This window comes from Aquarana catesbeiana, linkage group LG02 (assembly GCF_042186555.1).
Source record: "Aquarana catesbeiana isolate 2022-GZ linkage group LG02, ASM4218655v1, whole genome shotgun sequence".
In the NCBI taxonomy this organism is placed as follows: Eukaryota; Metazoa; Chordata; class Amphibia; order Anura; family Ranidae; genus Aquarana; species Aquarana catesbeiana.
Window position 1 is genome coordinate 647,967,822 of NC_133325.1, and position 15,353 is coordinate 647,983,174.

Here is a 15,353-nt window from a genome sequence, read left to right on the forward strand (position 1 = left end):
GCTGCCACTCACTCACTCCCAGTGTTCATTTGTATGTTCATTTTTGTAGTAAAGGTTCAGCCTGTGCTCTTTTTTTCTAAGAAAATTTAGCCTTGTTTTTAAAATTGTCCTACTGGTGGCCAGTTTTTTATGGCAGTGTCCTCTGTTGTCTCTTAATTCCTGTAGTAAATGCCCTATCTGTGCTTTTTGTCATTAGTAATTTTGGGCTGAAAATTACTTTTGAAAATGTTCCCATTGCTGGCCTTTTTGTCTCTGCACCTCACCGCATCATTTGAAAATAACAAAAAACACATAGCCTTTGCGTGACCAGGGCAAAAATTACCAAAAAGTTTAAAAAATGAAACGAAAAAAAACTATAAACTGTATTAGTACTGGAACAATGTTTGCCTCTCAGCACTATCAAAGGCCATGTTTCCATTCTTTCTATCTTTTCAGAGACTGTTAGCCTCTCACTCCTTGAAAACAAAGCCCTAAACTGATTCTGTCTGCACATGCCTCTCTCTACTCTTACTTTTAGAACTTACACTAACCTCATTCAGGTCATTACTGCTGGACAAGCAAATCTGGTGTCACAGCCAAAACTAACTTTAAAAAAACATTTTTTTTCCAACACGTAATGAATCAGATCAAGTGCTGCTACTGTATTCAAGCCAGGCTTAACGTAAAATTAACAAATCACACATGCATCATGCTAGAATATGACGCATATGTGTACTGTAATACATCTTCTAAGCAAGCCCTCTAAATTTCGACTTGCCTGCTTGCATTAGGTGAGTAGAAATAAGCTGAGGGCAAGTGTGGAGCCGCATCCGAGGGAGGGGGCAGGCATCGCTAGCAGGTGGGGTTGAACATGGGTCGATTCTCTTCCCAGCCTCCACCCCCTGTCATTCTCTTAGCAGGGCCTGGCATACAGCGGGAGTCAGCAAGGAACTAGATGAGGTGGGGGTAGGGTCGGGGGGGGTTGGTCAGGAGCTGCCAAAGTTTTTCTATTAACAACTTGGTGATTGGGTGTTCAGACTGCCTAACAACCGATCACCAGCTTGTTAATAGGAAAAGTTAACTTTGGCAACTTTGGCAGTCTCTCTGCATCCTAAATCAGTGAAAGTATCATTCATTGGTTTTAATTTTTAATACTATATTTAATATAGCATTACAATATTTACTTAACAACGCAGTAGTGATGTGTACAGTTCCTATAGCAGCCAATCATATTTTATTTATCACAGTCAGATCAATGAAATATGCTTTATGTTAATATTGTTAAAGTTGTTGTTAATATTTATCTTTGTTTAGAGGTGGAATTAGGGGCAGGGAAGGGTAGGGGTTGGGTGGGGCAACTGGTGGCAAGTAACTCTTAAGACCTGGCTAGTAGCTCATGACTTGACATTTTGAGCCCTGTCCTAAGCAATGTAATAATAAGGAATTGTGTTTTTCCCATGTCACATTCAAAGTTGCATTTGAAGGTGGACCCTCTCCCTGCTGTTTTTTTAAATTGGTACCTGCCCTCCGTGCCAGTCCTCAGCTCCCGATGCCTCCAATAGACTATAACAGGGTTTGGATTTAGGTTTTCAGGATTCACCTTTTCGATGGGTTTGACAAACGTCTTGCGAACCAAACCCAGACACATTTGTTCATCCCCAATTATGACAGCTGATATGCACAAGCATGATTTAATTTGGTGACTCACTAAGTTGTGATGTAAGGATACAATTTCAGAGCATGAACAGTAAAAAAAAAGTCAGAAGTGGCAGCTTCCATATTTTTATCATAATAGGTTCCTTTTAAGAGCATAAATATAAAACTATGTTGTTGGAATTTATATTTTGGTAAAGATTAATTGTATGATTTGATATGAAAGCATGCATTAGTGTAGTTATTTGTAACATTTAAACTGATTATTATTGTCTAGATGGAGGAAGTAATTGAAGGTATCCGTTGGGCATTCATTGACATGTTGGAGAAAGAGAATGAATGGATGGATGAAGAAACCAAAGATAAAGCCAAAGAAAAGGTACCACTATTAACGCTTTTTATTATTTTAGTTTGTGTTGGAAAATAATACCCTAGGTCCTTCCTTGCATATAAAAAAGCTGCCACTTTTTCTCAAAGAGCTTTGCAATTTTCTTGTATATTGCTCTTCAGAGACTTGCACTTCTTAGTTTCAGTTATCATGGAGCTTTGACCATTGCATGCTGATTGCATGCACCTGACCATCTAGTAATGTTTTCATGTGCAATAAGTCAGGAATAAAGATAAATCTAAAAGAGAAAGAGCATGTTCCTTTTACTTATTTAAGAAAGCTGATAGTTCATAATGATTTAGTTAAAAGCTCAGTTTAGTGTATAAAGTGATAAAAACTGTTTTAGATGCTATTACATTCAATAACTGCAAACATGGTTGAAGAATGGTTTTGAGGAACAAAACATGTTTGAGATATTAACTTGTCCTCCTAATTCCCCAGATCTTAATCCTATAGAGCATCTGTGGGATATGCTGGAAAAACAAGTCCTAGTTGAGATTTGAGGTTTTGGCTTTTGGCAGTTAAGAACAAATGAAAATATAAATGTGCAAAAGTATCTCCATGACCCTACCTATATCTTATAGCTAATATCAACTTCCACTGGCCAAATATGATATTTTTATTATGATTGCAGTATAAGGGGTTTAGCCACCAACTAGCTTCTCTTATCTCATGGTGACTCAGTGATATGAGTTCTCTGCCATATTTTCTGGCTCTGTTTCTGCCTACCTTGGAGTTACCTAACCTGGTGACCCTGAGTAGACCTATTACACCAGTCAGACATCCATCAGTGTGATTGACACATACTAGACATTATATAGGCATTATATAGCTACTTGCCTTGGTTTAGACCTGCATCCCAGCTTCTGCTAAAGCAAAGTCTTTCAGCACTGATGCCCATTGCAGTTTTAAGATGGTATATAACCAAATGCCAAGAGCCATAAACGAAACTTATTTAAGGAAAGGAAACTAATTAAAGTGCAATAAGTGCCATCGATTGTGCAAAACCTAAAATTCAGCTAGAGATGAATTTCAAGAATAAATATCAGTACAATATATAAAAAGGGTGCAGATCTCTGCAAAAAAAAAAAACATATGGGACTAAAGTCCATGTGTAAAGTCCATTGCAAAACCGTGTTGAAATGATCAAAGACCCAGTTGTGTGACACCCATCACCAAAGTAAAAAATGGAGGCTTACCTGAAAACCTGCGACCCCCCCTTACTCAGGGAGGTCATACAGCACTTCACTGGATCTCTGATCCACTTAAGAAAAGCCCACGTGTTCTCTCAGGTGTACTTAATTGGTAAACCAGGAGGCTCTCAAAAAACCAGGAAGTAGTGCCAAAAACCATCAATGGATCAGCTAGTTGAAGTATATATGAAACAAAAGACTCCACATAATGTGATACTGTATGAGCTTCAAATTTAATAAAGGGTAATGCACTTGCATAAGATTAGTAAAATATAGGCAGATAGATACATAAATTCAAACGAAACCTTTGTAAATGGCCAGATGGCATGCACAGTTGCGTGTATACCTATCAGTCCCAACGATCGTTTTATTATAAATGACACCATCAGGGGTAGTATGTATATCTTGATATACACTATATTACCAAAAGTATTGGGACACCTGCCTTTACATGCACATGAACTTTAACCACTTCAGCCCCGGAAGAATTTACCCCCTTCCTGCCCAGAGCACTTTTTGCGATTCGGCACTGCGTCGATTTAACTGACAATTGCGTGCAATGTTGTACCCAAACAAAATTGCCGTCCTTTTTTTCCCACAAATAGCGCTTTCTTTTGGTGGTATTTGATCGCCTCTGCAGTTTTCATTTTTTGCGCTATAAACAAAAAAAGAGTGACAATTTTGAAAACAAAATGCATTATTTTCTAATTTTTTTCTCAGTTTAGGCTGATATGTATTTTTCTACATATTTTTGGTAAAAAAAATCATAATAAGTGTATATTGATTGGTTTGCGCACAGGTTATAGCGTCTACAAAATAGGGGATAGATTTATAGCATTTTTATTTTTTTTTATTTTTTTTTACTAGTAATGGCAACATTATGGCGGACACATCAGACAATTTTGACACATTTTTGGGACCACTGGCATTAATACAGAGATCAATGCTATAAAAATGCATTGATTACTGTAAAAATGTCACTTGCAGTGAAGGGGTTAACACTAGGGGGTGATCTAGGGGTTAACTGTGTTCCCTGGGAGGTGATTCTAACTGAAGGGGGAGGGGACTGAGTAGAGGAAGTGACAGAGGAATAAGTCTATGGGAATGTTTGACCATTCTTTCAGAAGCGCATTTGTGAGGTCAGGCGCCGATATGGATAAGAAGGTCTGGCTCGTAGTCCCTACTCAAATTCATCCCAAAGGTGTTCTATCGAGTTGAGGTCAGGACTCCACTTGCTCATCCATATGTTTATGGGCCTTGCTTTGTGCACTGGGCCAAATCATTTGGTGGGGGGGGATTATGGTGTGGGATTGTTTTCAAGGGGTGGGACTTGGCCCCTTAGTTCCAGTGAAGGGAACTCTTAAGGCGTCGGCATAGCAAAAGATTTTGGACAATTTCATACTCCCAACTTTGTGGGAACAGTTTGGGAATGACCCCTTTCTGTTCCAACATGGCTGTGCACTAGTGCACAAACAAGGTCCATAAAGACATGGATGAGCGAGCGAACTTGACTAGCCTGACCCCAACCCAATAGAACACCTTTTTGATGAATTAGAGCAGAGACTGCGAGCTAGGCCTTCTCTCCCACATAAGTACCTGACCTCACAAATGCACTTCTGGAAGAATGGTCAAACATTCCACATACAAAAACCTTGTGGACAGCCTTCCCAGAAGAGTTAAAGCTGTTATAATTGCAAAGGGTGGGCCAACTCAATATTGAACCCTACGGACTAAGACTGGGATGCCAATAAAGTTCATGTGCGTGTAAAGGCAGGCGTCCCAATACTTTTGGAAAGGCAGTATATATCCTTATATCACACATATATTCACTATATATACATTCCACTACAGTGCTGTTAATATTCCTGAGATGTAAATAGTTCTATTGATCAATGTGAGTTCCCCTTAACCCCTGCACGCTGATGTAACACATATATGCGGCCTCACAGAATTGGGCTATTTTCTGTGGGGCCGCATATATGTGTTTCATCCTCTGTGCTGGGAGCACGCCTCATGGAGCAATCTCAGCACAGACACCGGGGTCTCACCTAGAGCTCTGAGCCCCATACTAACGATCGGGACCCAGATCTCCCGATTCCGGGTCACGTGATTGCTGTGGTAGTCTCTATTTGGCTACCACAATGATCAGTCACTGTGAAGCCTGCCCCTGTGTTTTTTTTCTTTCTGTGAATGGAGAGATAGATACATTGTATATTTGTCTTTCCATGCAGGAAGGAAAAAAGTGTTTGTAGAAAATTAAAAATAAATAAAATAATAAATAATAAAAAATAAAGAAAAAATACCTAGATCAAGGTTTGATCTAGGTCAGTGCCAGGGTTATTGTTTGGATCTAGGTCAGGGTCAGTATATTTTGAGCAGGATTTTTTTTTTTTTTAATTTGCATCAGTGTCAGTTAGTGTCAGTGTGTTTTAGGTAGGACAAAATAAAAAAAAAAAAAAAATGCGCACTTTTGCTTCTGGCCTGTACTATGGGTGCAAACAACAAATAACATACACATATGTTTTATTGTTGCAATCGTCAGGAGCAGGATAATGTATTTTCGGTTGTTCTTTGGTGGTTATGGCAGTAACAAGAAATATACAGCTAAATTTAAAAATGTTGTGCCTGTTTTCCTTTAATAATAAAGAGAAATATCCATAGCTATTTACTACCAAATGAAAGCCCACTTTCTCCTGGAAAAAAACAAGGTATAATACACCCGGATGCACAAAGTAGATGTGATGATATGTACGGTTTTACTAACACATATCAAAACTGCAAAATTGTGCTTAGGCTTTTAGATTTGTTTTACCCTTAGGTGTGAAAGGATTAAAGTGCATCAGGGTTATACTGGGTGTATTCACTGTGTTTGCCCACCACCAGTGTATCACCGCTCTCACCTTATTGAATGGATCTGATGTGACAATAGCGTTTTTTCCCTTTATAGCATGGGATGCTGCAGTTCTCCTGTGTTTCCTTATTCACAATCTGGGTGCTAGAAAGATAATACATAGCCATCATGGGTCCCTTCAGTGGGTATCCTCCTGTAGAGCCCAAATAAGAGTAACACTAATAGTGCTCACTCCAACAAAATGGCATTCTGCACATTTCTGCTTGCATTGTGATGTCACCGACTCCTCCTCCCTACGCGTTATGACATCACATCCCATGACGAGAAATATATGTCCCTATGAAAAGAGCAGCTAGTTTGTTTGCATCTCTGCCCCCCCCAAGGCCCAAATGTTCCATATCCTCTGCTTAGGGTAAAGATACAGCCTAGATTTCAGCTGCTAGTTCTACCTCTGAATCAAGCAACTGCATTTTAAAACTAGAAGTTTTTTTACTACTTTATCACTTCAGTAATAGCATTGCTCCTCCCACTCTCCTAGAAATAAAAAAACTTATTTTTTTTGGATTTGTGATGGAATGAAATGTAAGAAGGCAGCATTGTAGGAAAGAAACAAGGGTTGGGACTTTGAGTGAGGTGCATGACAAGCAGTAGGTAATATAGAGTAAAATTGAGTAAATATATATAACATGAGTGGAATCATAACATAGCACAATGTAAACCATATTAATATTGTTGAGCGTATTTGTTTATTGTAAACACCTCATCAACAATTAATAAATGTAACAATTCATACATAGGATAAAACATGATGGATCAAAGTTACAGAAAAATCATGATGCATAATAGCAAATGAGCTTAGAGATTCTGAACACAGGGTGGAGTGCTGATAGTTAAAAAACTGTAAATCAATAATACATGGGTAGTAACAAATTAATATATTGTAAGTACAAGCATGACGCCATAGTTGTTAATAGGGATGGTCCCGATGTTCGAATCGTAACCGAGTGACCCCGCCCCCTTCTGATGTCATGTGACATCAGATCGGGTGGGGTCATCTGGTTACATCAGTGGGTGGCCCTTCCCTTGCCTATATAACAGCTGTCAAAGCCAAAAGACAGCAGTCGCCGAGAGGCCTCCCATCGATGTAGAATTTTTGCGTTTTTTTTCTATTTTTCGGGTCAGTCGGGTGGCATGATTGACGATGGATGTACATCACGGGACACTTTTTTTATTTTTTAACAAAGGAATTGACAAAAACTGTCTATTGTGGTTTTTACTTTTTGACACTTTTTTGGTGAAAGGGTTGGGGTACAATCTACCCGATACCCATTCACAATGGGGACGGCGGGATTTGGGGCCCCCTTGTTAAAGGGGGCTTCCAGATTCTAATAAGCCCCCCACCCGCAGACCCAATGGCCAGGGTTGTCGGGAAGAGGCTCTGGTCCCCATCAAAGCACCCTCCCCATGTTGAGGGCATGTGGCCTGGTCTGGTTCAGGAGGGGGGGGCGCTTGCTCACCCCCCATCCTGTCCTCCAGACTTCATGCTCGGATATGGGTCTGGTATAGATTTTGGGGGGGAACCCATGCCAATTTTTTTTTAATTTTGGTGTGGAGTTCCCCTTAAAATCCATAGGGCCTGGTATGCACTGGGGGGACCCACAATTTTTTCCTTGGTTTTTCATCTATATTGCCGGGAGCCGGCAATACATTATGGCCATACAATACATTTTTTGCCTTGATACATGTCCCATAGGGCAGTACCCGGGTCTCCATACACTTTTTATTACAATAACTTGCATATAAGCCTTTAAAATTAGCACTTTTGATTTTTCATGTTCGTGTCTCATAGACTTTTATCGGGTTTGCGTGTTCGCTAGAACTTTTTGCCTGTTCGCATGTTCTGGTGCTATCCCTAGTTGTTAATGAAAAGCATCCTATAGCTCAACGTGTTTCGTGGACTTCGCTCCACTTCTTCAGGAGAAAGATACATAATGCGTAAATGTAGAGGATATACACTGTGTGTTAAAAAACAATGCAATGGTATAAAAGCTGGTAGAGAAAAAACCCACCCAACAGGGGAAATGACCTTCCCTGCTATACTCACAATCAGCTTGTGGTTCAATACATGATGTGGTAGAGTGAGGACAACCTGGAGGTGTCAGTAACGGGAACTGTGGGAACACTTGACTGCGAACTCCAAGACACGCACATAAGGACCTCATAGAGGTTACGGGTCTCCATTATATTGTCAGTGATGATAATACTGGCAATCCCTGAAAAGGTTCTGTAAAGGTATATAGGTGTACATGATGGTTATCATGAATATGGTAAGTACCTGGGTAATATATATATATATATATTGTGTGTAAATATAAAGAGTAGGTAAGCATGTAAAAAATATATACTATGGGACCAGTGGAACACAAATTGAAATGTGAATGGAAGTGCTAGATGGGAATAGAAGACAATATAATGTAGATACTAAAAATTGCAGAGCCATGGTGAAATTACCTGTGAAAAGGGCTAAAGAAAGTCAATAAGATTGATGAAGTAAAAATAAATAAACAAGTGCGTACCTGATTCCATCTGGTGTATCCATAATTGCAATATGTGTTGCAGAGAAAATCCCAGTGAGGGAAGAGGAAAAAAGAGGATATGTGTGTAGTCCTGAAGGTGGTGGTATATATAGTATGCCAGAGTAAGCGGGTTGCTCCCAGTGTCACGCCGGTGTTCATAATGAAGGGAGGCACCAACACCTAGGCGGCAAGCTCGCTCAGGCATTTGGCGCCAATGTTTCCCCTATGTAATGAACGCCTGTGTGGAAACCACGGGGAAGGACCGTGGCGTCATGTGAATTGATGTCACTTGTATGGTGCGGGGGACGTGGCGCTGATGCGCAACAGGCAAAAATCTGCCCACACCCCACATCAGAGATAGGGGGAGAGGGAGTGCTCCCCGAGCGCATCGCAGCTCCAGGAAACAGACAGAGCCATGCAGCCCCACACATCCACATCATGTGTAACCAACACGAAAGAAAAGGAACTAGGATCATAAAATATGAATGAATAAATAAAATTGGCACTATGAAAACCACAAATCTAAATGTTGTATATTAAAATTAGTATAGTGTATTATATATTGATATTAATTTCAGAAGGCAGCATTGTATTTCTCAGCCTTCCTTTCAGCCACTCCACCACAAACTGTGCAGTCATAGTGTTCTAGAATATTAAAACATAATTGATCCTGTTTGCAAATTAAATATACAAACAACACAGAAATGTATTCTTTCTACTGAAAACTACGTTATTTAATTGATGCTGCTAATTATTGCATTTGGAGTAAGATTATATGGGCTACTTGATGACAATTTTAGATGTTTTGAGTATAGATCCAGAGAAATACAATATTTTGTCAGGGTCATATATCAGATTTGTAATCATTGGGTTGTGTTTATTGTACAAAAGTATTTCAAGGGCAGTTTGCCAAAGCAAGTCAATGCAGTGATACCTCTTCTTCTGAACATCTCGGTTCACGAACAGAAAAATTCACAAAAATTTGCTTCGGTACACAAACTCAGCTTCGGTTCACAAACACGAGCTGCATCCATCTTCGCTGCTCTGACACGTTCATATTGAGAAGAGCAGTGCAAGATGAGAGTCTTAGGCGAACCAGTCCGCTCAGATAGGGGTTCATGCCCTCCGACAACCATGAGGGTGGGCTCACTTGATTGGAAATCATGGAAAAGCAGTTCATATGAATTCTACAACTTTATCATGCCCTCAGATGATCCTTTCCTGGATGCACAGTGCTGTTTTCTGGCCCCTAGATTAGTCATTTAAATTGGGGTTTAGGATTGTTTCAAACAAGGATTAAAGAGAAACTATAGTTTTTTTTTCTTTTTAGATGTACACATGAAAGAGGTCATCTTAATGTAAAAGACCGTATGTAATATATGTTTAAACTCCTCTTTTTGTACTGTACATATATTTCATACTTTTATATATAAACAAAAAACCTGATTTACGTTGAACCCTATGGGAAAATATGCATCGGTTCGCAACCAATTTGGTTCCCGACCAGAGTCGTTTCACAAATTAAGTTTGTGAACCAAGGTATCACTGTAGTAGTCTAAAGCCTCGTACACATGATTGGATTGTTGGCCAACAGAGCGTCAGACTTTTCTCCGAAGGACGTGTGCCAGGAACTTGTCTTGCATACTAACGGCACACAATTTTCTGCTAACAAACACAAACGTAGTGACGTACTACGTGTAATTTCAGCTCTTGAGTGCCACCCTCTGGGCACCTTCTGCTAATGTCGTATTTGGAGAGCACTGATTCCGAGCATGCGTGTTTGTACTTTGGACTTTTGTGTGACGGACTTGTGTACAGACGATACAAAAATCTGACAACAGACCGTTGTCCACCGAAAATTTACTAGCCTGCCATCCAACATTTGTTGGCTGAAAATTGGACAACAATTGTCTAAAGGAGCATACTAATGGTAGATTTTAGGTAAACAGTCTGTCATCACACCCCTGCCAACAATCGGCTCGTGTGTACGAGGCTTTAGGCTTCAATCAGGCACAGGTAGTATTCCTCAATATATAGAAGCATGTTGAAGTAGCAAACAGTAGCAAATCAGTTTACATGTGTTTATACCAGATATGTTTTCCTACAAAATCTGAGCAAAAATAAATATACTTTAAATATATGGAAAAAATATAGCAAATAAAAAAAATAATAGAGCATATACAATTGCTACACAAGCCATATTGTAATTTCTAAAAGATATTTTTATTCGCCAAATGTTCATACAGGTTGTTATCAAAATGTAGTAAACAGATATGTTACATTCTGAGATATATCCAATTTCACAATAATTGCATATACAATAAAGGTTGTTACATTTATTATTCAGCTCTACGGCTTGTCTTGGTCTTTATACATTCATCTGCTTTTTTTTTTTTTTAAACCAAATCAAAACTAAACTCTGCCTAAACAGAAGTACATGAGGAAAGAAAAACTTATGTTTCTATAGATAAGGTCCATATTGTTCATACAATACTTCAAGAACTGGAGAGAAATTTCCCTCATAAACATTTGTGCTGTGTGCTGCGGTTCATCTCCCCACGAGATCTCTTAATTGTCATACTAGATATGTATTTATCTTGTGCAGTTACATGTCAGATTGTAGCATGTTTTCAGAGTTAATCCATTTTCCCCAAATTTTATTACATTTTTTGGTTGATCCTCTGGAGTCTGGACTCATATGTCATTTTATACATGGTGATGTTAGCATTGACTAATCCTTTCCAGGCGTTCAATGTAAGACAGTCTCATCTAATCCAGTGAAGTGCAATTAGTTTCCTTACATAGTAAAACAGCAGTCTTAACCACTTCAGCCCTGGAAGGTTTTACCCCCTTCCTGACCAGAGCACTTTTTACAATTTGGCACTGCGTCACTTTAACTGCTAATTGTGTGGTCATGCAATGTTGTACTCAAATGAAATTTGCATCCTTTTCTTCCCACAAATAGAGCTTTCCTTTGATGGTATTTGATCACCTCTGCGGTTTTTATTTTTTGTGCTATAAATGGAAAAAGACAGAAAAATTTGAAAAAAAATTATATTTTCAAATTTTTGTTATAAAAAAAAATCCAATAAACTCAATTTTAGTCATACATTTAGGCCAAAATGTATTCAGCCACATGTCTTTGGTTAAAAAAAAAGTCAATAAGCATATATTTATTGGTTTGCGCAAAAGTTATAGCGTCTACAAACTAGGTTACATCTTCTGGAATTTATACAGCTTTTAGTTTATTACTGCCTATCTGATTTCTTGAGGTGCTAAAATGGCAGAGCAGTACAAACCCCCCAAATGACCCCATTTTGGAAAGTAGACACCCCAAGGAAATTGCTGAGAGGCATGTTGAGCCCATTGAATATTTTATTTTTTGTCCCAAGTGATTGAATAATGACAAAAAAAAAAAAATATTTTACAAAAAGTTGTCACTAAATGATATATTGCTCACATATGCCATGGTTATATGGTGAATTGCACCCCAAAATACATTTTGCTGCTTCTCCTGAGTACAGGGATACCACATGTGTGGGACTTTTTGGGAGCCTAGCCGCGTACGGGGCCGCCGAAAACCAATCACCGCCTTCAGGATTTCTAAGGGCGTAAATTTTTGATTTCACTCCTCACTGCCTATCACAGTTTTGAAGGCCATAAAATGCAAGATGGCACACCCCCCCCCCAAATGACCACATTTTGAAAAGTAGACACCCCAAGCTATTTGCTGAGAGGCATCTTGAGTCCATGGAATATTTTATATTTTGACACAAGTTGCGGGAAAATTACAAAGTTTTTCTTTTTTTTGCACAAAGTTGTCACTAAATTATATATTGCTCAAACATGCCATGGACATATGTGGAATTGCACCCCAAAATACATTCTGCTGCTTCTCCTGAGTACGGGGATACCACATGTGTGGGACTTCTTGGGAGCCTAGCCACGTACGGGGCCCCGAAAACCAAGCACCGCCTTCAGGATTTCTAAGGGCGTAAATTTTTGATTTCACTCCTCACTACCTATCATAGTTTTGAAGGCCATAAAATGCTAAGATGGCACAACCCCCCCAAATGACCCTATTTTGGAAAGTAGACACCCCAAGCTATTTGCTGAGAGGCTGGTTGAGTCCATGGAATATTTTATATTTTGCCACACGTTGCGGGAAAATGACAAACTTTTTTTTTTTGCACAAAGTTGTCACTAAATGATATATTGCACAAACATGCCATGGACATATGTGGAATTGCACCCCAAAATACATTCTGCTGCTTCTCTTGAGTACGGGGATACCACATGTGTGGGACTTCTTGGGAGCCTAGCCGCGTACGGGGCCCCGAAATCCAAGCACCGCCTTCAGGATTTCTAAGGGCATAAATTTTTGATTTCACTCCTCACTAACTATCACAGTTTTGAAGGCCATAAAATGCTAAGATGGCACAAACCCCCCCAAATGACCCCATTTTGGAAAGTAGACACCCCAAGCTATTTGCTGAGAGGCATGGTGAGTATTTTGCAGCTCTCATTTGTTTTTGAAAATGAAGAAAGAAAAGACATTTTTTTTTTCTTTTTCAATTTTCAAAACTTTGTGACAAAAAGCGAGATCTGCAAAATACCGCTCAGCAAATAGCTTGGGGTGTCTACTTTCCAAAATGGGGTCATTTGGCGGGGGTTGTGCCATCTGGGCATTCCATGGCCTCCGAAACTGTGATAGGCAGTGAGGAGTGAAATAAAAAATTTACACCCTTAGAAACCCTGAAAGTGGTGCTTGGTTTTCGGGGTCCCGTACGCGGCTAGGCTCTCACACATGTGGTATCCCCGTACTCAGGAGAAGCAACAGAATGTATTTTGGGTTGTAATTTCACATATGCCCATGGCACGTTTGAGCAATATATCATTTAGTGACAACTTTGTGCAAAAAAAAAAAAAAAAATGTCTTTTTCCCGCAACTTGTGTCACAATATAAAATATTCCATGGACTCGACATGCCTCTCAGCAAATAGCTAGGGGTGTCTACTCTCCAAAATGGGGTCATTTGGGGGGGTTTGCACTGTCCTGGCATTTTATGCACAACATTTAGAAGCTTATGTCACACATCACCCATTCTTCTAACCACTTGAAGACAAAGCACTTTCTGACACTTTTTGTTCACATGAAAAAATATTTTTTTTGCAAGAAAATTACTTTGAACCCCCAAACATTATATATTTTTTTAAAGCAAAGGCCCTACAGATTAAAATGGTGGTTTCATTTTTTTTTCACACAGTATTTGCCAACAAGTTTTTTAAACGCATTTTTTTGGGAGAAAACACACTTTTTTAAAATTTTAATGCACTAAAACACACTATATTGCCCAAATGTTTGATTAAATAAAAAAGATGATCTTAGGCCGAGTACATGGATACCAAACACAACATGCTTTAAAATTACGCACAGACGTGCAGTGGCGACAAACTATATACATTTTTAAAAGCCTTTACAGGTTACCACTTTAGAGTTACAGATTTAGTTTAGATTTACAGAGGAGGTCTACTGCTAAAATTACTTCCCTCGATCTGACCTTCGATGTGAATGATAGCAATAGTAGTGACAGGTACTCTTTTTTGAAAAAATTGGGGTCTATTAGACCCTACATCTCTCCTCTGCCCTCAAAGCATCTGACCACACCAAGATCGGTGTGATAAAATGCTTTTCCACTTTCCCAATGGCGCTGTTTACATCCGGCGAAATCTAAGTCATGAAATGCTCGTAGCTTCTGGTTTCTTAGGCCATAGAGATGATTGAAGCCATTCTGGTCTCTGATCAGCTCTATGGTCAGCTGGCCGAATCACCTGCTCCATTCTCAGGTTCCCTGTTGGGACAGGAGAGCCAGAGAAAACCATGGAAGACGGTGGGAAGGGGGAACATTCCTTCCCACTGCTTGTAAAAGCAGTCTAGAGGCTGATTAGCCGCTAGGATTACTTTTACATGAAAGCCGACTGGCTGAAAAGAATGGTACCAAGATGATACCTAAACCTGTTACTAAATATCCGTTTAGCAGATTTAAGTATCTCTCTACCCCATTCAGTGGGGACCTCTCCCCTAAAAAAGAACTTTAGTAAGGTTTCATACGAAGTTACTGCTGCTGCTTCCACTGCAACTGCAGCATTATTTAACTGTGGGAACATTCTCCAGTGGATAAATACTAATTGGGATGCTAAATAGTATAGATGCAGGTCAGGTACTGCCAAACCCCCACTCCGAACTGATAATTGTAGTATTTCGAGGGAGACCCTAGCTGCCTTATTGCCCCATAGGAAAGATGTCAGTAGGGAATTAATATGTTTGAATATTTTCTTCGGGATATATTTTGGGGCATTGCAGAGTACATACAAACATTTCGGGAGGAAGATCATTTTGAATAAATTGGCTCTACCATAGAGTGTAAGTGGAAGATCTTTCCACTTCTGTATCCTATCACTCAACACTCTAATTATGGGCCATAAATTGGCCTCAGTGAATGAATCTACCGGCAATTAGACCATTATTCCCAAGTATTTAAACTCCTCTACAATGGCCAGAGGGCACTGGGCTGGAAGGATTAAGTCTGGTTGTGGATTCAGCGGAAAAAGGACTGACTTGGTCCAATTGACCCGGAAGCCAGAAAAATCTCGAAACTCCCGAATCAAGGAGACTGCTGTGTCTAGTGACGCATCAGAGTCTCTCAAATATAG

At 39.5% G+C, this 15,353-nt stretch overlaps 1 protein-coding gene across 1 annotated transcript in view; it reads left to right on the plus strand.

Moving 5' to 3' along the window:
- PHEX (phosphate regulating endopeptidase X-linked) overlaps positions 1–15,353 on the plus strand; it is a 398,049-nt gene that overhangs the window by 235,658 nt on the left and 147,038 nt on the right. The window contains exon 12 of the mRNA XM_073616504.1: positions 1,910–2,011. Within this exon, the coding sequence (XP_073472605.1) occupies positions 1,910–2,011 (102 nt within the window). The remainder of the gene's footprint in view (positions 1–1,909; positions 2,012–15,353) is intronic.